The following is a 25,458-nucleotide window of genomic DNA, read 5'->3' as shown; positions in this document are numbered from 1 at the left end:
TTATTTTGTAACAAAAATGTAATTAATTATTGTTGCCAGCACACACACACTTCACTTTCATGGTTGATAGAAATGTATTTATGTGGTCCAGAAAGTAATGGCTGGCTCGTGATTTCTTCCCTTGCTCTACATGCACCTTTAAAATGTGTATATTTTTCAGGCTCCACATACCAGTATAGTCGCATCCTGTTTGGACCCAACTTGGAAGAAGCTTCAGTTCGAGATCTGCTCAATGGGGAAGGTGAGAAGATGGTGTTGCTTTTGTTTGTATTGGAACTTGGAATGGGACTGAGAAGGTTAGCAGCAGCATAGTTCTCTTAGGGTTAATGGCTGTTTAGTCAAAGTGTGTGTTAGTGTCTCTGTCTTGTGTATGTGTCTGCCTTTTGAGGTATCGGTCTTCTTTCTCAACGGTTTATTCTAGAGTTTAGCATCTGTCATTCTCTTTCTGTATGTCTCGTCTTTTGAGGCATCGCTGTCTGTCTTTTTCTTTGTTTGCTCTAGATATTAGCATCTCTGTCTTTCTCAGTATTTTATTCTAGAGGTCAGCAAGTCTCTCTGTCTTTCTCTGTATCTTGGCTTTTGAGGCATCTCTGTGTATGCACCTCCACCTGTCTCCAATTTTTGCATGCATGCTCACACCGAGACACACACACACACGTGTGCACACACTCATATGAGCATGTATCTACGCACATGCACACATGCTCATATGCTTGTGCTGTTTCGCACACAACACAAAAGCATGCATGATCACTAAAGAAGAATTGGAGTGATAGAATAGATATAAGTGAGTGTGAAAGTTGATAACATGTTTTTATTTAGCACTTACCCTGTCGCTTTAGTGTATTTTAACAGTATGTGCGGTTTAGATCAGATGGGATTTTTTTTTTCGATGAGAAAGGGGACATACAGTGAAATAATATGCTCTCAAATGCTGGAAAAAGGAAATTGCTGAATCATGCATTAAACTGAACATATCTGCACATTGAAGCAATTATATTTATTTGAATTATCATCAGCTTGGCACAACACAGGGTGCCGCCATATTAGGCTTCCTTCTCTAGAAAGGAAGCAGAAAGAGGTCAGTTGTGACAGTAATCAATTGTGTGACAAAGTAAACTTCCAGGATTGCTTGGTTTAGAATAACTGTCGGAAACGATGGATGTTCTGTGTCAGTGTAAACTTCAGGCCCATCACATTCATCATTCAAACGCTGTGACAGTCAAATTGTCTCTGCAGCATGTGCTGTCTATGAGCACGATGGAGTTGGCAAAGACGCAATTTCCACATACTCTCGCAAAACTTTGTTCTGTGTTGTCAACATTTCAGCAGCTTCTTTTAATTCTTCTTCCATAAACTTCGGTTCAAATTTGTATGGAACCTAGCAAAATCCATTCCAGCACAATCCTTGAACAGTACTGGATTTTTTTTCTTTGAAAAGTACTTGCATGGTATTTTTTGGTTAAATTGTTTCATTCTGCTTCCCAAATCAGCCAAAAGTGAAAGTTAGTCTCCATGCTCGTGACGTCACAACATTATAGTAAATGGCAGCCTCAACGACAGCAGGAAGCATCATATTGAAAGAGAGTTTTTCTCAAGATACACATTTATTTGCTTTAAAAAGTAATGGACAAGCCATAACTATCCATAGTATGTCTATGCAAGCCATAGAGCCGAACCACATTCTGTTCTTTAAAAAAATTAATACTGGTTTAAAAACAGTGAAGTACTATTTTCTTTCTTTTTTTTTTCTTCTTTTTTTTTTTCTTTTTTTTTTTTTTCCTTCCAGATGTGTCCAGCGCAGTCAGCCTGAGCATGTACCAGGCTCCCAGCCTGGGTGTGGTGGTGTACCAGTTGCGGATGTGTGCTGCACAGTTCACCGCTGTGTTCGAGTCCCATCGACAGATTGAGCAGAAGCTGGCCACCATCCACGAACTGAGCACCGAGGATCTCAAACAGGTCTGCTGGATTAGTTACATACAGGGTTTCACAATTAGTTAAGGACCATGAAGACTATGGGACCTTTAACCTTCTTTCCCCTGATAGAAAAATCACAAGAGAATGTCTAAATCCTTTGTGAAGGGAAGTAACTCTTCCCTGAACTCATACATATCAAAGGGAAAAAAATCATATGAAATAAGGCTTTATTTATTTTGTTGTGGAAGACAGCTCATGATATGCAGAAAACATCACAGTTTATATAAAAGTAAATTTGGAACACTTTAATTGTGAAGAATGATTGAAAAAAAAAAATGAAACGTGTTTTCAAGCTCTGTGTGTGCATCAAAAATTTTGAAAACTGACTCTTAAGTGATTTGTTACGTGCGTGTGCTTGTTTTTATCATTCTCTAAATACTCAGCTACAAATAAAAGTATCTCATCATAACCGTTGCCCATGATTGAAGGCATGTCTAATCAGTCATTTTCAGCCATTTTTGTCCAAAAAAACTTCAGCTAAAAAAAATTCATAGCTCAGAAACTTCTCAACTGATTCACTTGCTTCAAACTTCAAAATGCCAGTAGTGGAAGGAAGTAAGAAGTGTACTTCCACTCTCTGTGTGTTATTTGACTGCTGAAAGCGAAAGTAAAATCTTTCATTTTCTAGACAGGCATGTTACCACTAGGCTACCCCTCGACCCATTATGATGATGAACAGGAAGTGATGGTGTTTCAGCTGTCGGAGGTGAGCGGAGTGGAGAAGCTGTCGTCACAGCAGCGGCAGGCCGTGGCTCGCAGGCGCCTTCACCAGATGGTCACCAGCAAGGCTCAGGAGCTTCAGCACCTCTCCTGTATCCTCTCTTGTTTGCTTCTTGTTGTTGTTGTTCTACTTTATTTCAGTCATTTCACTCCTGCAAAGGTTTTGTTCTGTGGGGATGTAACATTGACAAGACACTGTCCACTATCATCAAATTCTACCCCAGATAGTCAGGTTGTACACTCTCCACTATTATCAAATTCTCACCAAACATAGTCAGGTTGTACACTCTCCACTATTATCAGATTCACAACAAAGATAGTCAGGTCATACACTTTCCACTATTATCAAATTCACAAGGGTAGTCAGGTTGTACACTCTCCACTATTAGCATATTCACAGCAAAGATAGTCAGGTTGTACACTGTGCACTATTTTCTTATTTGCAGCAAAGATAGTCAGGTTGTACACTCTCCACTGTTAAGAGATTTACAGCAAAGATAGTCAGGTTGTACACTCTCCACTATTATCAGATTCGCAGCAAAGATAGGTTGTACACTCTCCACTATTATGAGATTTGCAGCAAAGATAGTCAGGTTGTACACTCCACTATTATCAGACTAGCAACAAAGATAGGCTGTACACTCTCCACTATTATCAGATTCGCAACAAAGATTGTCAGGTTGTACACTCTTCACTATTATCAAATTCTCACCAAAGATAGTCAGGTTGTACACTCTCCACTATTATCAAATTTTTGTCAAAGACAGGTTGTACACACTCCACTATTATCAAATTCTAGCCCAGACAGTCAGGACACAGTGCTTGAACATTACTCACTATCATACTTTTTTTTATCTGATTTTATTTTGAAATATTTGCTTATTTATTTGTTTCTCTTTCATGACTTTAAAAAAATGTCCTTTCATATGAACTTTTTACACAAACCTAGGGTAGGCTCTCAAGGCCTGAAAAGTGCTTTGGGTTTATGCGTAAGGTCCGGCAGCTGCAGTGTAGTGTAGTGTCATAATGAAGTGTAGTGTCGACACATACATTGCACTGCAGATTCTCTGAAGACTTTGTTTCACGATGTCCTTCTGTAGATTGTAATGGACTTCTTGAAGGAAGTGAACATGTTTAATCAGATTTGAATTCTGTAAACTCTGGAGGGTTTTTAAACTTTCTGAGTGAAAATCTTGAAGCAGAGACTAGTTTTTATTGTACTTTTACCCTTGACTTGAAGTAGATGCAAACGTGGCAGTAGTCTTGAGATGGCCTTAGTGGTTGGTGAGGCTCTAAGCACCATGATTTGATTTGGAGTGTAGTATAGTGTCACCGTTAAAGTGAAGTGTAGCGTCACAATGAAGTGTAGTGTTATGTCACAATGAAGCATAGCAGAGCATCACAATGAAAGGTTTCCCTAACGGATGCCCAGACGTGCTGGAGAACTGCCTGTTCATCGTGTGGCGCCACCTGGAGTACTACCTGCTGCACTGTGTTCCGGTCGGCCAGCAGCCCCGCGCCTTCCAGAACCTGGCCCAGCACCAGCAACAGATGAGGCGGCTGCAGGGTAGGATTCTTCCCCCTTCCCTGTTTCCCAAGATGCCAACTGTTACAATCTCGCCGTATTTGTTACACTCAGTCGCTGTTTGTTCTGACATTACGCGAACGTCAAAATTGTTTTGACAAGTTCATTTTCAACTAGATAGATGCTCACATGCTTTCTGTCATAACTTTACCCAGACACTCTGGACCTATCAGTCATGAGGCCAAGTCAGTCACTACTAATCTTGGTCTCACTTGATGATGCTTAGATAATTGCATGCGTGTTTACATTGAAACAGCATTGAGTGTACCAATCAGCATAATAATCGTAGCAGTTACACTGTGTCACAGGTAGGCCCAAGTGTTTGTATGCTTTGTAGATCAAATGTACACTGGCTGATGTGGCTTGGAGTCGGAGTGTTCCTACCAAATTCAAAATGTTCCCACCAAATTTCCTGATTGTTCCTACAAACTCTTGACAGGGGTTGGCATCTCTGAACTCAACATGTGAAAATGATACAACAAAAGGTCTAAAAATCACCCATGTGTGACAAGGACGTTCAGCAAAAACTTCTTCACCACCACCTTCTCTTATGAATAAATATATATATGTATATATTCTTTTAGCATCATTTCAGCTGCCGCTTTTCTCTCTCTGTATCTCAGGACTTAATATACTTTGGATTAGCTCCCTCTCTCGCTTTGTCGAATCTCTGCGCTCAGGTCTTTCAAGTCTGGCCATAAAAACCTACCTCTTTACCCATAGCTCCCACCTTCCACTCAATCTTTCCTGTCTACACTTTCTCTTGCACTCTGCTCATATGAATTTGTTTTGTCTTTCGCTCCTCGGTATCACGCATTTGTGCGAACAGCTGTCATGAATGTGCTTCGATTCATTTCTCTCACAAAGATTCAATACTATGTTAATATTATTATTATTATTATTGATAATATCAATGTGATTATTATTATTTCTCCTCTGATCGTGCCCCCATTTTTTGTTGCCGCAGACCCCAGCTGGCCTCAGCAGGGAGGGGGGGACATGGAGGGGGTGGGGCCAGAGCTGGAGGAGGTGGCCCATGGGGTCACTCATGCCGACCTTGACCTCTTCAAGAAAACGGCGCCCTCCGTCATCTCTGAGGTGCTGCTGAAGAAAGTGCTGGACATCAATCAGGTGAGGGGGGCTGGACATTGGGTTTGTGTGTCAGGGAGATGGTCTGTTTTGTATTTCAGGGAAATGGTTGGTTTGCATGTCAAGTTTTTTTGTATGTATGTCAGGGAAATGGTCTGTTTTGCATGTCAGGGAGCTGTTCTGTTTGTAAGGGAGAGAGATATTTTGTTTGTATGACAGGGAATGGTTTATATGTCAGGGAGATGTTTTGTTTTGTATGTCAGGGGAAAATGGTTGGTTTGTATCAGGGAAATGTCAGGGGGATGTTTTTTGTATTTCATGGAAATGGTTTAAATGTCAGGTGAAAATGGTTGGTAAGTCCTGGAAATGTTTGATTTGTGTGTCAGGGAAATGTTTTGTATGTCAAGAAAATGTTTTGCATGTCAGGGTAATGTTTTGTATATATTTCAGGGAAATGTTTTGTTTGTACATAGGGGAGAGACAAAGTGAGCAGGTGGAGGGTAGGGAGAGCGGTTTGACACCAACTGCTTGGTGATAATGGTTTGCACACTGCTGGTTACGTTTCAGAATTACGGCAAGAGACACACCCACTACAGTTTCACAGAGGCCATCGTTCGTCGCATTCGTCGGCTTCTCCGTCTTCACACCAGCTAATGTGTCGTCTGTGCTAGAGACTGACAGCAGTGAAGTGATCAGCTGGCACACATACTGCATTCTTCTCTTAGAGGTTGTACTTGGACCCAGTGAACTGACACCCACACTTGTCACTCTGTTCTTCACTTTGGTTGGACATGAACTCAGTGTTTTGTGTGTGAGTCAGGCGTCAGTTTGTCCATGTGTGAGTGTGTGTTCAGTTGTCTGTTAACAAATGTGGATGGAGTTGGCAGTTTCAAGGTGTCAAAATGTGCAGACTGATCCAAAAACGCTACGCATCTGCAATGAAAAAAACAGAGCAGATGCCTGACCTGGATGGAGTGGTATAGGTACAGTGCACACAGATTTTGTCCTGAAACACATGGGTATGCTTCCTCAGAAATTGTGTTCCTTTTGATCAAAATCATGGAAAAAGTATTTTGTAAACATTGAAAGGGTTGGGATGGATGTACAGCTGATTTAATTCTAACATGTATGCCAATGAACTGGGACCAGGAAACACAGAAGATGCAAGACCAAGACCGATAGCTTTTGTAAATTGGGGAAGGATGTGTATAGTGGGTTCTATGAAGAAGGGGGGGAGGTTATTTTGTGTGTTTCATATCAAAGACTAGGCAGTGTGTACAGCTTTCCTTACAGATGTCAGCCTGGTTTGCGAGCAGTTTAACTTTTGTGAATGGAATGTGCAGTGTGCTGCAGAATTACAAGTGAACTATTTGTCAATGTAAGTGTTGCTGACATGCGTTGTATACACAGCTGCCCACTTTACATGGCCCTCACAGGTGGTTGACATTATGACACAGGCATGATTGAGCCAGTTTTGTTCTCACAGGTGGAGGGCAAAGTGACATCAGGCTGATGTATAGTGCCTTTTGCTGTTGCTTGTGGACAGCATTCCTTTTGCCAACTGCTGGGCAGATTTCAGTACTGCTTGGATCAGTGGATGCTGGATTCTGTTGATTGCAGTTTACTTTTCTAGTGAGCAGTGGTGGCTTTGTGCCGTAGTAATGTAGTGGTAAAGTGCCCACATGGGAAGCGAGAGAACCCGAGTGTGTTTAAGGTCTGGACACTAGTCATTTGGATAAAATGATAAACCAAGGTCCCATGTATATAACGCATGTAAAAGAACCCATGGCAAGTGAGTTGTTCCTGGCAAAGTTGTAGTAAAATCCACTCTGACTCATGTGCATGTGTTCAAGGTCAGACGCAATGTCAAGAGTTCTCACAAATTATAACTCAGCAAGTCATCTTTGTTGGCTTTCAGAGACTTAAAAAAATCTTTAGAATATTTTGCACTCATTTTCCTGTTTTTCTGGTACATGTATTTGAGAAATGAATGAAAACATTAAAACTGACCATGAAACTTGAGTATCTTAATGGGTTTTGGAAAGAAGTTGCCCAGTCTTTGCATCTGAGATAAAAGACTATAAAGTATCTACATTTGCATGTGAGTGTATGTGTGTGCCTGTGATGAGTGTTTGTAATCTGGTGGTTCAGCAATTTTGTAAAACATATGGGAATTTTTGAGGACATCTTTTAGAGTATTCCTCATTGTCAAATGGTTTCGTACAGAAAGATGTCTGCAGAAAAATAAACATTAAAAAAAAAAAAACCCTTGTGTGTGTTCATGCTGATAGTGAGAGAGAGAGAGCGCAAGCAGAACATGACATGACTGCACGAAAATAAAGATGGCATACTGTGTGACATGTTTTGTGAGTCACCACCTCCATACTGTAAACAAATCAGTACACAGCGCCCAATTCACTGTCACCACATGAAAACACACACACCAGAAACAACAAGCAATTCACGTTTGTTCAAATTTATTTTCAACTCTTCTCATTCAAGGGAATTAACTTAACAAAACAATCCCCTCTCCTTTTTCAGTGGGGTCCTGTGTATAACAAAATACTTCATATGATTTGAATCCTGAGCATGCTTTCACAAACATAAAAAAAACATACTATCGGATGAAAACACCTGAAAACAAATAATGCGAACAGTAATGCAAGCATAGATCACTGGTTGTCACAACTTAAGTCGTGCTATGACATGGCCATGGCTGGCAGTTGCTGGATTGTTGACCTGACTAGCCTAGTTTCAGTGACACACACAGATACACAACTACGGTTTGTTCACAAACTAATTAAATTTGCATGAATGTCTGAACATGCCTGGACCATGGATTTTCAGCATTTCAGCAAGGTTTCTCAGTAGTTGCTTAAAATTCATTGTGTGACTGGAAACGCCTGCTAACAATGATGGCTTGGGCCAACAGAGAATGTGCCAGAATTAGGAACGTGTTTGATGATTTTTTTGTGGGTGCTGTTATGGAGAGAAAGCAGGTGAACAAGAAATTCTGAACATCCTTGATGAACTGGCTGTGGTGGGTGATATTTTTGATATACATCAAGCACCAGATAATCATGAATTTGGGATGACTCAGGCAATGGGTAGGTGAGTGTCAAGGGGGAGGGAGTTGTCAACATGCCGTTCAGTGGAGGTGAAAAACTCAACGTGGTACAGTACTTCCAGATGACCCAAAACCTTTTGATTTCTTTTCATTGTTCACTGATGACAATTTCATTCAACTGATGGTGGAAAAAAAATTTGTATGCTGAAAACAAAATTCAGCAGGGAAATACAAAAGCAAGCCCATGCCTTCAGCGCTGGACACCAGTGACGTTTATTGAGATGCATTTTTTTCTGGCACTGGCAATCACAACAGGTCTTGTTTTGAAACTTAGCAGTGAAGAGTGCTGGAAAACATAAGAGCACTTCATTTATTATCACCTTTGTTATCTGTATGCAAGACTGGTTTGATAGACACTGACTTTACTGTGAAAAAAGCTGTGACATTTCTGGATACTGCGGAACATGAGTGACTGGATTACTTATGAGCAAGTTCTTTTGTACGGTGATGAAATTTTCACCTGTAATTTTCATATCTAGACAGGTAAGCACCCAGTCAGACATTCACAAGCATATCAGTTCTATTTCGTTTTTTCTTTTCTTTTTTATTCAGTTACTTACATTTTTATTCTGCATATCTTATTCAAATGCTGATAGTTGAGAAGTTAAATTTGTTATACAAACAAAACTTACTATTCCTTTATGTTTTAACCTGTTTATGTACTATACCCCCCAATATCCCTTGTGACCCCGGTACACTTGGTAATAAAGACCTATTCTATTCTATTCTAAAATAATGTTATAAGAACCAATTGAAAACATTCAAATCTGATTAAAGATGTTCACTTCTTTCAAGAAGTCCACCAGCGTTCATGGAGGGACATCTCGGAAATAAAGTCTTCAGACAATCTGCCGTGTAACGTCCATGTCTAATGTCATGCAGATCCCAGCAGCCAATGAGCACATGTTTCACAGTGACAGGCTTGTCAGATTCCCCCTAAAACAAAGACCTACAAACACTGACATTGATTCAGAACTGTCAATAATCAATATATCACGGATTGTGGCCACAGTCAATGCTGCTGGGACAGTCATGCCCCCCACCAGAGGTGAAGGGCAAAACAGTTAAATCCCTTTAATCAAACACAACCTTCAATGCTCTCGAAAAAGTAAATCAGTTACTCAAACGCAACCAACAACACCCTGGAAATGGAAATACCGGTACAAGGTGTGGATGGACAATGACCTTGGGGCCCTGTGGTTTGAAGTTGTTCCAGGTTACTGTGGCAGTGAGAGGCCACAACTACTGATTGTAGACAGTCACTCCAGCCATGAAGTTATCAAACTTTTGGAGAAATGAAATCATGTTGCTTATAGCCCAGCCGACCACAAAGGGGCCATTTCAGGGCTGATCACCCGTCAGTTGGGTTATAAAAATATATTTAACTATCTCATGCTTCAAATCAAATCAAATTGTGGTTCTTAGGGCCTCGCCGACCACTTTGGCCATCTCAAGGCTATCGCCACATTCACGTTTACTTCAAGTTATCTCATGCTTGTTCTGGGAAACCCAATCTGCAGGCATACTGGGATTCTACCCACAAAAGCCAATCCACACCATGGTTCACTGAACATTTTTCAAGGGACCGTTTTCAACTGCTGCTGAAATTCCTACATTTTGCAAATAATGAAAATGTGCCTGACAGACAGGATCCAGACTACAAGCTGTTCAAAATCAAGCCAGTAATTGAACACTTGCAAAATAATTTTTTGTATTACTACCACCCTCATCAAGACATCAGCATTCATGAGAGTATGATTGGCTATAAGGGGAAGACGCCTCACCTTCGCCAGTACATGCCAAACAAAAGACATGCCCGGTTTGGTATCAAGCTGTGGTGCCTGTCAGATAGTACAAATGGCTATCTTTGCAGGTTTGAGATATGCAAAGGGGCCCATGATCCACTGGATGTAGAAAATTTACATGGAGCGACATACGACCTTGTCATGCGACTGATGCGTGAAGCAGATTTGTTGAACAGAGGCCACCATCTTTGCCTGGACAATTATTTTTCCTAACCAGTGCTGTTCCAGGCTCTGTATGAGCAAAATACTACTTCCACTGGAACTGTGAGGACACACAGAAGAGGCCTTCCCCATGAAAGCATCAGGAGGAGACTGAGGAACAGGGAGGTGTCCGAACGGAGAATGGATCCACTGCTGTGTGTGGCATACCAGGATGGCAGGAAAAAGCCTGTTATGCTGTCAACAACTGCCACAGCAGGCTTCACAGAGATTCAAAACAGGAGGGGCAACATGGTCCAGAAGCCCAACATTGTTGTCTTGTACAACTAAACTATGGGAGGAGTGGATCTCGGCGATGCACAACTCTACCAGTACTTGGCGGAGAGAAAGCCAATGAAGTGGACAACAAAAGTGGCATTTTCACCGTTTGGCAGGGCAGTGCTCAACAGCTACCTGCTGTTCCAGCAGAACACCAGTGATGCCCCTAAGCTGTCCAGATACATGTTCATGGTGTCTGTGGTGGAAAGCCTGGCTGGAAACTACTACCCGCCACAGAAAGTTGTGCGCAGGAGGCATACAGCTGCTGAGATCAGGGCTGCCAGAGACAACCCCCAACCCCAAGTGGCACCACCAGCCCCTCAACCTGGTCCCTCTCATCCCCTGCAAGGACATGACCTGGTCAAGCTCCCAGTTGGAAAGAAAAGAAACTGTGTGGCAGGACATGACACACGTGTTCGTTCCAGCTGGGAGTGCCGTGCTTGCGATGTGGGACTCTGCCCAGGCTGCTTTGCTGCATACCACAAGAGGCACAGGAACTAACCACTGGCTGTTTCCTGCAGCAGAAACACTATTTTGTACAGTTTTGTTTGAATTTTGTGATTTTGACTGTAATACACCTGTGAAATTAACTATCAAACATTGTTGTTGACGTTTTCGAAACTCCATGTGCAAACTTGGTGGTTTTATTCTGTGGATTATCTCCAGCTGCATACAAGGTATAGTCTTTTTCTTATTTTTATCTGATTCCTCATTCTATCTAGTTTCCAAAAATGTATAGGTTTACCTATCTAGTGTTACTAATAAGCATACAAATGCCCAAAACCAAAGCATGGGTAGCGGAGGCAAACTTTCCTTAATTTTAAGCATGATTTCCGGAAGCACCTTTTATTATATCCAGCACTTTACTCCGACAAGCCAATCAGAAACCTCGACTCAGCCACAACCCCTCAAAAATGCCTCTCGGGTTCCTTCGGATTTGCTTTTCGTGTGTTTCCGTGAGTGGAATTTTCCACAGGAAATAGGAATGAGAGGACAGACCGGTGAATGACCTTCACACTGATACCAAATAAGTGGGGGTTTCCAAACCAGATCGCGAGCACCAGGCCGTCCAAATCGATGCAAACTTTGATTTTTTTGTCACATTCGCTCAAACTTCACACACACCCATGTCAGAAAATGATTTTATTTGCAATGAAATTGGCCAAATTGAGCAAAATGGTTGACAGAAATGCAAAGAAGAGACATTATTTGACCAAATACAAGTATAATCCCAAAACACGTTTTTTAATGATTTTTGGTGAAAAACCTGTCCACCTTAAAGGAGGCTGAACATGTTGCATTTGATACTGCATAAATGTTTCACCCATATCAAACACTCAAACTACAAACATGCCACCATCTGGAGGGACCCACTGCATCGTGTCCTGATAAATACATAGTGTTCCCAGCCCAGCCAACCACAAGGGCCATCCAAAGGCTGATCAAAAAACTGATTTTTTTCCCCCCACACCCTCATTTCAATACCCCAATACCTCCGGCATGGAATCCAAACCAAACATCACCACTGCCGATATGTTATGAAGTGACTTTTTCGTCAAAAAGGAAATTCTCTTCAGAAATCAAAGTGAAAGACTGGCTTTTTTGGCTTCCTGTGCTGCAGTGACCTTGTTGATGCATAATATGAGAAGCTTGTTGTTCCTGACAATGGCCCATTAAAATACATTTTGACATACAAAATGAGGCAGGACAACCTCAAAACTATTCTCTGCTGCAGTCTGGGCATCAGGGCGTTTGAACATCAACCTTACGGTCTGTCACTTCACTGATCAAACGTTTGATCACCAGACATAATGTGGAAACCAGGGGCAACTGCACAAAACAAGATGCCACAGAAACTACTGCAACTGACGCTGACATGCAACCTCATTAGGGAGCAGAAAGACAACAAGAACATCCTGTTGCCTGAACTTTTCAAAACACCAAAAATTTTAACATGCACTCTCCTTTCCTGAAGGCACTGTGTCTCTGTAGTAAGCATGACCACAAAAAGCAAAAAAAAAATACCCAGTTTCTCAAGATATGTTTTTCCCTTGTGTGGTTTGGCTTCATCAATGCTGAATAATTTTTGTGAGAGTATGAATATCAAATTAAATTAAGTCGCTTATAGCCCAGCCGACAGCGAACAGGCCATTTCAGGGCTTTTGCACCACAAAACTTTGCACCAAAAAAGCAAACATCTGTCATAAAAATCAAAATCCTACTGTTTGAACAATGTGTATTTTCTCAACAAATTATGTACTTTGTGCACAATGGCCATGCAGAACATCAGGGCATGACACAGTCAGGTGATGATGTGCTGAATGTGCTGTCAGTTCTGATAGCATGTAGCCATCCAGGGCGCTCTCTTCCAACACCGACTCTGTCATAAAATCCATGTATTTCATCAGTTCAAGGTGCACAACGGCACCTAACCCTCTTTGCACAATGAGCCATGATCATGGCTTTTCTGTAGAACAAGATAAGCCATGTTTGTGGCTCACTTAAATATTGTACCGAATTGTGGCCAGTCCAATGACTGAATAAAACCAACCAATCAGAAAGCTTGTAACACTCTTTCGGAGATTAACGAAGTTACAACATCCTGGCACTTTGTGTAAACATTCGTTTCCAGTTTTTGAAAGAGAAAAGAAAACTTATTTCTACGAGACAAACATGCCACGAAAGAAACGTCACACGCTGAAAACAGCCCATTTTGGTTCTGCATCAAAAAGACAAGCTTTAAAGATGCAGAAAATGCAAAGAAACGAAAGGCTGAAGAAGGTGACGAATTGCTGGATTTTGACATCGAACATGGGCCGCGTGTTTCCTTAGTTGAAACAGATGAAGTTGCTGGTGATTTTCGTGAACAGATTCCAGAGTCAGCCTCAGCCAAAAAGATACGACTTGTGCAGGAGTTCAACCGGAAGACCAACAATTATAACGATCAGGACGTTTTCAGACAGCGCGAGTGGTGCTTATTTGATGTTGGTCAATTGAACAGGTTACTGAATGATATGACATGTCCCATGTGTGAAGACTCGTCGGTACAACTCTTTCTCGATGAAAAGATGGGACTGTCAAGAACGGTGGTGCTCAAATGCAAGCAGTGCACATACAGTAAATTTGAGAATTCATCTCCTAGGAATTTTGACAGTGATAGAGGTGATCGGGCCTTTGATGTGAACCAGAGAGCCGTTATGTTTTCCATGGAAGCAGGCGGTGGGTATGCAGCACTCAACAAATTCTGTGCCATTTTTGGTATGCCTAATATGAGTGAGAACACATACCAACGTATCCACAAAGTGGCATGCAGTGTTTTTCGTGACACTTGTGACATTCTTCAGAGGAATGTGCACACAATTGTGAAAGATACTTATAATGAACTGCACCCAAGAGAACCTGACGCTGTTGAAGATTTCCCTCATGAGGATGCTGAGTTAGGCTGCGCCGATTGACATTGTAGCCAGTGTGGGCTGTGCCGCTTTTCTTGGACATCCAGTCAGCTGACATGCAATCGGCGCATTGTCACTGCTGCAACAGCCAATGGTATGGTATTGGTTTCCAGCAAACAAAACGGTTCTTCGCTATGATGGGCATGCCTCCTCCCATGAACGAGAAGACGTGGTATGGACTGAAGAAGCAGGTATACAGTGGTGCCAAGCATGCAGTCGAAAAACACTTACAGGAGGCAGGAGATGAAGTTCATGCTTCTTATTTAGATATGAACACGGCTGTTCTAGACAAGGATGGAATTTTAAATATTTCTGTCTCCATTGATGGGACTTGGCAAAAAAGAGGCAGGACATCACACAATGGGGTGGTGACAGTCATAGATATAATGACTGGTCTTGTGCTGGACTTTGTTGCACTGAGTAATTTTTGTCAGGTATGCCAGTCTGGACCAAAACCCCAAGATTCAGGTTATGCCAACTGGTATAACTCACACCGGAGTCAGTGCCAGAAGAACACGGACTGTTCGGCATCTGCAATGGAGATGGAGGGAGCTGTGATTTTGTTTCAGCGTTCTGTGCAGCTTCATGGGTTTCGATATACAGAGATGCTCGGTGATGGAGACGCCAAAACACACAGCAGACTGCTTGAGGTGGACCCCTACAATGGACGCCCCACTGAAAAACTGGAGTGTGTCAATCATGTCACAAAACATATGGGGACAGCTCTGCGTAACCTGGTACAGAAGATGAAAGCCCGAGGTGAGCCCATTGGTGGGCGAAACAAACTTACCGAGGCTCGCATCAAGGAACTCACCAATTATTATGGCAAAGCCATCAAAGAAAATAGCGGTGATCTCCTCGAGATGCAAAATGCTGTATGGGCCAGCTTTTTTCACACAGTGAGTACAGACGAGTCTCACAACCATGACCACTGTCCAAAGGGCTCATTCTCGTGGTGTTTCTACCAACAGGCCATCGCAGACTGCCAGCCTCCACCACCTCATAAAAGACCTCTTCCTGCAAATGTTGCCCAAGCTTTGAAACCCATCTACCAACGACCTGAGGATCCACAACTGCTTCGTCGATGTCTGGCAGGAAAAACACAAAATTCTAACGAAAGTTTTCATTCCTTGTTGTGGAGTGCATGTCCAAAAGAGAGGCGGGGCAACCAGAGGACTGTTGAGACAGCTCTCTCCATTTCCGTCCAGCGGTTCAACAAAGGGTCCTCGGCCTTGCTGGATGCGATGCTGGAACTGGAGCTTGTGGGAGGAAGCACTCTGGGTGACTTTGTTTTGAAAGAGGACACTGCCAGGGTGGTGAAATCCAGCAGAAAATCATCAGAAAAGTGGTCTCCTGTAGTACTGGAGGAGTCCAGAGGAGCTGTGCCAGGCATGTAGCTGTGGAGTAGAATGAGTTAACCTTGACAAGCTGCTGGTGGATGTATATTATTACCTGGACAAGAGCTCCAAGCAACAGTTAGCTCTGAAGGCCCGGCAGTTTCACCATGATATCAAATCCACAAAGATCTTAAAACATGTCCATGAAATGAAATGGAGGCTTTGCTGGTGGTCAGGTCAGCTCCAGGGAATGCCTGCACTAGACATCACACCAAGGAGACACTGGAGGCTTTGCTGGTGATCAGGTCAGCTCCAGGGAATGCCTGCACTAGACACCACACCAAGGAGGAGACACTGGAGGCTTTGCTGGTGGTCAGGTCAGCTCCAGGGAATACCTGCACTAGACACCACACCAAGGAGGAGACACTGGAGGCTTTGCTGGTGGCCAGGTCAGCTCCAGGGAATACCTGCACTGGACACCACACCAAGGAGGAGACACTGGAGGCTTTGCTGGTGGCCAGGTCAGCTCCAGGGAATGCCTGCACTAGACACCACACCAAGGAGACACTGGAGGCTTTGCTGGTGGTCAGGTCAGCTCCAGGGAATACCTGCACTAGACACCACACCAAGGAGGAGACACTGGAGGCTTTGCTGGTGGCCAGGTCAGCTCCAGGGAATGCCTGCACTAGACACCACACCAAGGAGGAGACACTGGAGGCTTTGCTGGTGGTCAGGTCAGCTCCAGGGAATACCTGCACTAGACACCACACCAAGGAGGAGACACTGGAGGCTTTGCTGGTGGCCAGGTCAGCTCCAGGGAATGCCTGCACTAGACACCACACCAAGCAGCAGCTAAGGCAGCTGAAAGGCTACTACTGGGACAACCTCAGGAAAAGAACTGCCTATGTCAAAACACATCACTACTATGGGTGTTGTACATAGATTCAACATCAAAGTGTATCAAAACTGTATGATTCCTGCCTGCTGACACCAGTGACTTTATTTTGGGTTATATCCACTTAAGGTAACACACGGCAGTGGTATTTTCATTAAAAACGGTCAAATTTTCGATTTTTTGGTTTTGACTGATTCGGATGGGGGGAGATGAAGATGATGCTGGTGTTGTTGGGGAGGATGAAGGTGATGGTGATTCGGTTAGGGAGAATGGAGATAATGGCAGTGCCAGTTCTAACAGTGATGACAGTGATGGAGATGAAAACAATCATTGTGCTGTCGTTGATGTCATGGTTTCATTTGATGGAACGTGGCATAAACGTGGCTTCACATCAAACTATGGTGTAGGCATCGTCATTGATGTAATGACTGGCTTTGTTTTGGACTATGAAGTCCTCTCAAAGTACTGCCATACATGCACTGTGAATGACAATGACAGAAATAGAAAGGGCAGAGTGGAGGAGAGAGCATGCTCCTGTTTGTGAGAAGAACTATAATGGTTCTTCAAAAGGAATGGAGAAGGAGGCAGCCGTGCGCATGTGGCGACGCTCAATTGCGAAGAACAGCATGCAGTACACCAACATGCTGTCTGATGGAGATTCGGTGGCATTCAAGGCAGTGTGTGATGAGAACATATATGATGTGAAAAAACTTGAATGTGTCAACCACTGCGACAAGAGGATGGGAACGGCTTTGCGCAAAAAAAACAAGGAAGCCAAGCTGGGTGGACGCCGGCATGGAGCTCTGACCGCTGGGGCCTACAACATTTTGCAGTCCTACTACAGGAATGCCATCATGCAGAACCTGAACCTGGGGGACCCTGCCAAAATGAAGGAGGCCATTCTGGCTTCCTTTCTGCATTGCACCTCATCTGACGACAACCCACAGCACATGAACTGTCCTGAGGGCCCACAGTCCTGGTGCTTTTACAACAAGGCCATCGCCAACAGTCAGCGGCCACCCCCCCACAAGGAGAATGTGGGCACACCCCTCTCAGCAGATGTGGCCAGAGCCATCAGGCCAATCTATGACAGGATGTCAGAACTTTCTCTCCTCAACAGGATCAAGCATGGGTGCACACAAAATGCCAATGAGTGCGTCAATGGGCAGATCTGGGCAAGATGCCCAAAAACGGTCCACGTTGGTGCCAGCCGGATCAACGCTGCTGTAACTTCTGCTGTGTCCCACTTCAATCAGGGGTGTTTTCACCTTTCTCAGGTGTTGAAAAAGCTTGGCTCAGCTCCCTCCAGTAATCTTCAGCAGTACCAGGCAACACAGGACCTCAAAAGGTGTTCCCAAGCTGATGATGACTGTGCGCCAGCCAAAAACGTGCGCATAAAGCGAACAAAAATCAAAAGAAAAGGGCCACCAGAACACAAGAGAAGGGAGAAGGACAGACATATGGACCAGGAATGCTCTGAAGTAACTTGTGGATAGATTATGTTGCAAATTTTCTACTGTCAAAACAACTTTCACAACTATGTATTTTCTAAATAGTTTTTTTTCGTTTTTCTCAAATCGGCATGTTTTGGCCAGGTGACATTTTTTTAAAACAAATATCTCAAGAACTAACAAAGATAAAAGCATGAAATTTGTCATGCATATTCAGAAAGCAATTTTAAACATGATGTGGTATTGATTTGCTGACTATTTGAACTTTTTTTTTTTAACTTTTTTTTCTGATAATTACATGATTTTTTTTCAAAATTTGAAAATATGTCACAAGTAACACCTTAATTTTTTTTTTCCATCTAAAGGAAGTTAAACCCATGCATCATCATTTGCAAAGAGCAATTCTGATATAAAAAAAACAATCACTAAATATCTAGGATAGATTGTGTGGTTACAGCATAAATTTCAAAATTTTTGTATGTTTTCGTTAAAAAACGGCCTTCAAAGTCAACATTTTGAAAAAACAAAACAAAACAAAACAAAAAAAAAAAACCAACTGGTGACGCTCTGAAGAAAAATTTCGTTTTTGCTATATTGAAATGCTCAGTGATGGAGACTCGTCTGCATTCAAAGCTGTCCAGAATGTCTACCATCCCTGGAAGTGACCAAGCTTGAATGTATAAACCATGCACACAAGCGCATGGGAACTGTTTTCAGGAAGCTGGCCAAGGAAGAACGGTTAGCTGGGTTTGGCATTGGGCGGCTTACTGAGAAGAAATGTGACATGCTGCAAGACTACTATGGCAACACAATCCGTAGCAACACCAACAACATCGACAACATGAGGAGGGCAATATGGGCTGGACTTTACCATTCTATGTCTACTGATGAGAAGCCCCACCACCGCCAGTGTCCACAGGGCCCAGAGAGCCGGTGCTTCTACCAGAGGGCACTTGCTCACGGCGAACAGCCTGGCAGCCACAAGGACCATGCATCGTCAACTTTTGTTTCAATCGATGTTGCACATAAAATGATTCCGGTGTATCAACGCATGTCTGATGAAATGCTTCTTAGAAAGATGACTCATGGAGGGACCCAAAACACGAATGAGTGCCTGAACTCCATGATTTCGGGCCGGTGTCCAAAGACCATGGGGATGAAGAGGGTGGAAGGGGGCGTGGCAAGAGCAGTAGCTGTTTTCAATGAAGGAGCCTTTGAGTTGGTGAAAGTCATGAACAGCCTCTACATTGATGTGTCCAATGTCACACTTCAGCTCCTTGCTAACAAGGACCACAGCAGGATGAGGAACGCAGATGCTGCAACTGTTGGTGACGCCCGTCAACGTCAGAAGGACTACGCCGTGGCACGACGACTGAACATCAGGGAAGAAGATGCAAGGGCCAGAGATGTATATGGAGCAGGAGAGCACTAGGGATGTACAGCTGAGTATTATTTGTGCTATGTGATTTTTATTTTGAAGTGATGAATTGTTTCAACTGGCTTAGTCATATGACTCAAATGAAGGATTCTGCTCTTCTTCATCATACTTCCTGACAAGATCAGATGTTTTGTGTGCCATGGATTACTCATCTTCATGCTCAAGATACATTCCTGCACCTTTTTTGGATTACATACCTGCAATCTGATGGAGGAACAAGTGAGGGAGGGATGAGACCCAAGGTAAGAATGTTCTTGTCTTTCTTTCTTCATTTTCGCAAATTCCGCATTTCACAGCATATACACACATTCATCTGAGGTTTGTTCATTTATGTGGAGTAGTAGACTGTTCCCCTTTGGCATACTGCTTTTAGGTGCTTTATCCTTATTTCTAAAGAAGGGTTTTTGTTTTTCTTTGATTTTGTTGCATATATGCTGATATTTGTAAATTATACCGTTAAAAAAAGTTCATTTTTAGGATTTTTTCATTAAAAAAAAAATTGGGCCTGTATGGTAAAAACCTCTCTTGCAAACAAAGATGTGTTCAGACAAACAACAATGGCATCGCAACCCAGACAAGGCGTGTTTACACCCTGCTGAGGGTTCTAGCCAGTTTCCACAGCTTGCTGCCATCCTTATCGAGATTTAGGCTTTCAGTTTTCTCTTGCCAGCTTTTTCTTGCAGCTTGTGCGCAGGACAGCTTGTATCTGGTAGTTACTTCCTTCAGCGCTATGTTGTTCTCCAGTGATGGCTGCTTTTCTGCTCGGTCCCTGGCTTCCGTAACAGCATCTTCCAGATTCTGGAATTCCTCCGTCCAGTAAGGCTTGTAGTCTTTGCCTTTGTGAAGTCTTGAACCTATCTTGTTTGAGTCCTTCTGCCTGATGTTGATTGGCTTTGTGTATGTATCTGTGAGGGTCTCAAAGAGACTCCAGTTCACCTTTCTGTAATTCCAGTGGGGAAAACACTTTGCTTGAGAAGCCTGCAAGCTGAGGTTGATAGAGTTTTACGGGCTTGTGGTCACTTCCTCCAAGCTGGTTGAGGGACTGTTCTTGTGGTCCTGACGAACAGGTCGTTGGTGATGAACGCTAGATCTGGTGTTGATGTAGTCATCCAGTGTCTATTTAAAAAGGAAAAAGGAGAAAAAAAAAGCAATTATCTAAGTTAAATTCTTTTGCCGCACTCTACGCTGTGCTGCGTGTGACGCTCCAGTGCTCTCGGTGACAAGGACAACAGACAGTGCCGATCAGCCTCCACTAGACACTTCCTGAGAGAGTTGAGCTCAACATGTAGTGTGGCTGTCTGAACTTCGGCAGACAGGCAGTTCACAATGGGTTAGTGTGTGTTTGTGAGAGTGTGCTTAGAGATGCCAAAGGCTCAGTTAAACCTCCCCCTCCCATGTGTACATAGCACCACTTCACCAAAGGACAATGGAACTGAGTGAGGACCAAGGCCCTGAAGAGGCCACCTCCTCAGTGAATCTCAACCAATTGAAATGACCACCACATCAGACTTTATTCAGACGACATACTTGCTCATTGGCTGAAATTTTGGCATGGTCAGACCTCTTAGCGCACAGATTCCAGTGCTTAGGGAACACAGACAAAAATATCATAATCACTGAAAAATACTTTGATCAGAACGCCAAACTGCTGGATAAACCTAAGAAACCCACTGCAGAAGATACAACGCGGCCAATCCAGTCTCTTCCAGAAAACATTTAAAAAATAACGTTACGTGCCTTTTTCAACAAACAAAAGAACATCACAATCACACTGTACCTGAAGAACAAGACAAACAGTGGAACGATACTGGTGCAGGGCAGAGGATGTCCGGAGTGGGCAGGTAAAGAATTCCCGATCTTAGAGACAATAGTTAAAGACATGGTGGCATCTCCCGAAGGTTCGTGGCGTGAATCATTATTATCGGTGCCAGTGCATTTGTGTGATGATGCCCCCACAGCGGAGCCACCACACGCGGAAGACACACCCAGTGACAACACAGCCGTCAAACTGCCCCACAAAGGCAGTCCCACTAACAAGAGAAGGAAGCAGCGTCGCCAAGTTAGTCTTCCCCCGTTAGTGGCCGAACCCGCACTTGTACCACACCAACCGCCTGTGTCACTCCATCAGTGTTAAACAGACTGACGCAACTGCAGCTAGAACTTCAGGAACTTTCAAACACCCAAACCAACTTCCAGAGCCAGGTCTTATGCATCAGTGAAGACATAAAAACATCTACAAAAAACGAACTTCAACCAATTATAACAGACAAACATGAAGAATTGAAACAACACATAGAATCTTTAGAAACATGTTTAGCTAATGTTGAAAAACAAAATGTACAATTAATGAAGGAAAACCAGTCACTCAAAACACAAATGGGGACAATGCAAGTAACCATCAAAAAGATGAAACCAAAACAAACCACTAATACAGACACCCAGACACTCCCCTCTGAAGCCGCAGCTCAACAGGTCAAACCACACTCGAAGCCCTCTCAGACTGCAATTACAAGGGATGACTGGCCACACCCCCACAGACTTTTAAGACGCGATTTTTGACGACGCGATCATGGCGCATATCGTTGAAGACACGAACCGGTATGCCACTCAGTCTCTTCAACAAACAGGTGTTCTGCCACACCACAGTCTCTTTCGGAAGTGGAAGAACGCCACAGTGAACGAAATGACTGGTTTCTTGGCAATTCTCATACACATGGGTCTCGCCCACAAACCACAAGTTGCTGACTACTGGTCAACCAATCCTATCCTGGTGTCACCTTTTGCTGCCAACATCATGTCCAGGGATAGATTCAATTTACTTCTGGTCATGCTTCATGTCTCGAACAACGAAGATTACACTCCCCGGGGAGAAGAAAACCACGATCCTCTCCACAAAATCCAGCCTGTCTACACCCATCTGCGAGACAGATTCAAGGCCCTCTACATCCCAGAGGAAAACACCTGCCTTGATGAGGCAATGTGCCCATGGAGGGGGAAGCTGGGCTTCAGGGTGTACATGAAAGATAAGCCTGTCAAGTGGGGGATCAAACTATATGAGCTGTGCGAGTCATCATCAGCTTATGTGTTTGACTTTGAAATTTTTGGAAACATCCCCAACATCAGCAACAAACCGGTCGATGTGATGAGAATTGCAGAGCCCCTCCTGAAGAAAGGCCAGACAGTCTATGTAGATAATTACTACTGCTGCCATGAGCTGGCGGAGAAGCTGGTGATGCAAGACACTCACTGTGTTGGGACTGTGCGGCCAAACAGGAAGGCTATGCCCAGACAGCTGGTTTCTGCAGCCCCACCACAGCGGCCATGTATAGGCTTTACACCAAGGTATGTAGTCATTTTATTTATCATGAGTTTGTTTCCCTATGATATATGTTCACGCAATAATCTAAAAATCATTCATCCTCCAGGATATATTTTTTTTCCACATATGATTGTGTTACAACTGATATTATGAATATGATATGTTCATTTGTAATTCATCTACATCACATATATACAAATACTGTACACACATCTGTGGTGTGTGAAAAGGTACACAGGCATTGTTGAGTTTGCGGATGTCCAAGTTGTCCAATACTACATTGTCAACATGGCCTACATGCCGCTCAACCGGAAGACGATGAAGTGGTGGAAAAAATTATTTTTTCTCCTCTCCACTCTCTCACTTATTCAGGCATCCATCCTCCATGCTAAGTACCAGAGGAGTCAAGGAGGATCTAGGATGTCCCTGAAAAAGTTCATTGTTATAATTGGCAATGAACTCAATGCCAGGTATCAAGCTGGTGTTGCTGACCAAGCCGTTGCCCAGGCCGTTGCCCAGCCTGCGGCCCAGCCCCGTCCTCAAGGACTTGTGCCCACCCCACAGGCTCGCCTTCAAGGTGGACATTTTTCCACCGTTCTTCCTCCACGACCCAGTGGAAAGAAGAAGTTAAGGAAATGCCATGTCTGTACTGCATGGCGCAAACGCTATCCTGAGGTGAAATTTCGGGAAAGCCCAAACTGGTGTGCAAAATGTGGTGTAACTTTGTGTGATACGCTGTGCCAGGGAAGAGACTGCGGCTGTTTTGGATATCAAATAGTGAGGTTTTTTGGCCCTATGATTAGTGTTAGTGTATTCTTACAGTGCAGAAACTTTCAAATATTACCAGTGTGATGTGTGTGAAAAACAGCTTGTTTTCTTCAAGAACAGTGTGGATTACAGTGAACGAAATGACTGGTTTCTTGGCGATTCTCATACACATGGGTCTCACCCACAAACCACAAGTTGCTGACTATTGGTCAACCAATCCTATCCTGGTGTCACCTTTTGCTGCCAACATCATGTCCAGGGATAGATTCAATTTACTTCTGGCCATGCTTCATGTCTCGAACAACGAAGATTACATTCCCCGGGGAGAAGAAAACCACGATCCTCTCCACAAAATCCAGCCTGTCTACACCCATCTGCGAGACAGATTCAAGGCCCTCTACATCCCAGAGGAAAACATCTGCCTTGATGAGGCAATGTGCCCATGGAGGGGGAAGCTGGGCTGTGGATTACCTATACAAAAAAGATCATCGTAAAGGATACCCCAACAGGCCAACTCCACCCAACTACACAGTACCATAGACTGAAGAGCTGCTTACTGTGCTTATTCACTTTATCAATAATCATGTCTCCAAATTTCAAGACTGTGTGACATTTCTTTTTCTTTTTTTTCAGACCATACTTATACCTACTGTACTGAAGAATGCCACAGGACAAATCACCAATTAGCAAATTTTATGTTATATAACTCATTTGCATGATGCAGAAACTATCAAACAGCCATTGTTTTACACTCTACAGGGTTTGACAATGCAATTTATCTGGAAAATAACCCTTCTTTCAACAATGCTGTGAATTTCATCACTATGATGTGCAACCACCCTCAATTTTGTTATCGTAAAAAAGGTAATCCTATTTATCTCTGGCTACAAAAAGTGAACCATAACAGTAAGAACTTTGAAAGTTTGTGCTCTTCTTATTCGCTTTATCTGTGATAATGTCTCCAAATTTCAAAACTATGAGTCTTTTTTTTTTATGAATTGTTTTCAAACCATACTGATGCCTTGTGTATTAAGGAATGTCGTATGACAAATTACCAATTGGCCACTTGCATGTTATTTATTTTAGCTCATTTGTATAATGCAGAAACTCTCAAATAGCCATTGTTATACACTCTACAGGGTTTGACAATGCAATTTATGTGGAAAATAACCATTCTTTCAACAATGTTGTGAATTTCACCACTATGATGTGCAACCACCCTCAATTTTGTTATCGTAAAAAAGGTAATCCTATTTATCTCTGGCTACAAAAAGTTAACCATTGCAGTAAGACCTTTGAAAGTTTGTGCTCTTCTTATTCACTTTATCTGTAATAATGTCTCCAAATTTCAAGACTAAGTATTTTCTTCATTTTTTTGTTATTTTTTCAACCCTATACTAAGGCCTAGTATGCTGAAGAATGCCAAATGAAAAATTACTAATTAGCCAATTGCATGTTACTGATATTAGATCATTTGTATAGTTCAACCACTCTCAAATAGCAATTTTTTACATTCTACAGGGTTTCTCAATGTGATTTATGTGGAAAATAACCCTTCTTTCAACAATGCTGGAATGCTGCATTTGGAACCACCCTCAATTTCGTTGTTGTAAAAAAAAACTATGTTTTATCACTACAGCTACAAAAAATGAACCATGAAAGTAAGGGCTATGAAACTTAGCACCATGTTTATTCCATTTATCAATAAACATGTCTCAAAATTTCAAGTCATTGTGTTTTGTCATTATTTTTGGTGATTTTTTTTAAAAACCTATACAAATGCCCAGTATCCAGAGGAACACATGATTACAAAAAGCCCAGTATCGAGTGAGTTAAGGCAAACATTCAACATTGAGACAGAAACACTAAACAAAATCATTTCATCTGTTCAAACAAACAGCCAACATCTGCATCCAGTAACAAACACCAAGCTCCAACCACAAAACCAACACAATGACATACACAGACGCCCACTGACCACCACAAACACATCCACACAATGTAATTCTTTTATGCTA

At 42.8% G+C, this 25,458-nt stretch overlaps 3 protein-coding genes across 3 annotated transcripts in view; all 3 read left to right on the top strand.

Annotated features, from left to right (window-relative positions):
• LOC143282882 (nuclear pore complex protein Nup205-like) overlaps positions 1-7,625 on the top strand; it is a 54,009-nt gene extending 46,384 nt beyond the window's left edge. Inside the window, exons 34-39 of the mRNA XM_076588756.1 lie at positions 161-241; positions 1,790-1,959; positions 2,675-2,789; positions 4,130-4,264; positions 5,250-5,413; positions 5,939-7,625. Coding sequence (XP_076444871.1) covers positions 161-241; positions 1,790-1,959; positions 2,675-2,789; positions 4,130-4,264; positions 5,250-5,413; positions 5,939-6,025 — 752 coding nt within the window. The 3' untranslated portion in view covers positions 6,026-7,625. The remainder of the gene's footprint in view (positions 1-160; positions 242-1,789; positions 1,960-2,674; positions 2,790-4,129; positions 4,265-5,249; positions 5,414-5,938) is intronic.
• A 9,179-nt stretch (positions 7,626-16,804) lies between these two features.
• LOC143282880 (uncharacterized) lies at positions 16,805-17,965 on the top strand. The gene has a single exon (XM_076588753.1). The coding sequence runs from the start codon at positions 16,950-16,952 to the stop codon at positions 17,958-17,960; it is 1,011 nt and encodes a 336-aa protein (XP_076444868.1). The 5' UTR covers positions 16,805-16,949; the 3' UTR covers positions 17,961-17,965.
• Positions 17,966-18,605: 640 nt separating this feature from the next.
• Positions 18,606-19,358, top strand: LOC143282881 (uncharacterized). The gene has a single exon (XM_076588755.1). The coding sequence runs from the start codon at positions 18,616-18,618 to the stop codon at positions 19,345-19,347; it is 732 nt and encodes a 243-aa protein (XP_076444870.1). The 5' UTR covers positions 18,606-18,615; the 3' UTR covers positions 19,348-19,358.
• Positions 19,359-25,458: the final 6,100 nt, after the last annotated feature.

The sequence above is a fragment of the Babylonia areolata genome, chromosome 6, assembly GCF_041734735.1.
Source record: "Babylonia areolata isolate BAREFJ2019XMU chromosome 6, ASM4173473v1, whole genome shotgun sequence".
Lineage (NCBI taxonomy): Eukaryota > Metazoa > Mollusca > Gastropoda > Neogastropoda > Buccinidae > Babylonia > Babylonia areolata.
Note: the sequence above shows the minus strand (reverse complement) of the source record. Positions and strands in the feature narration are given on the sequence as shown.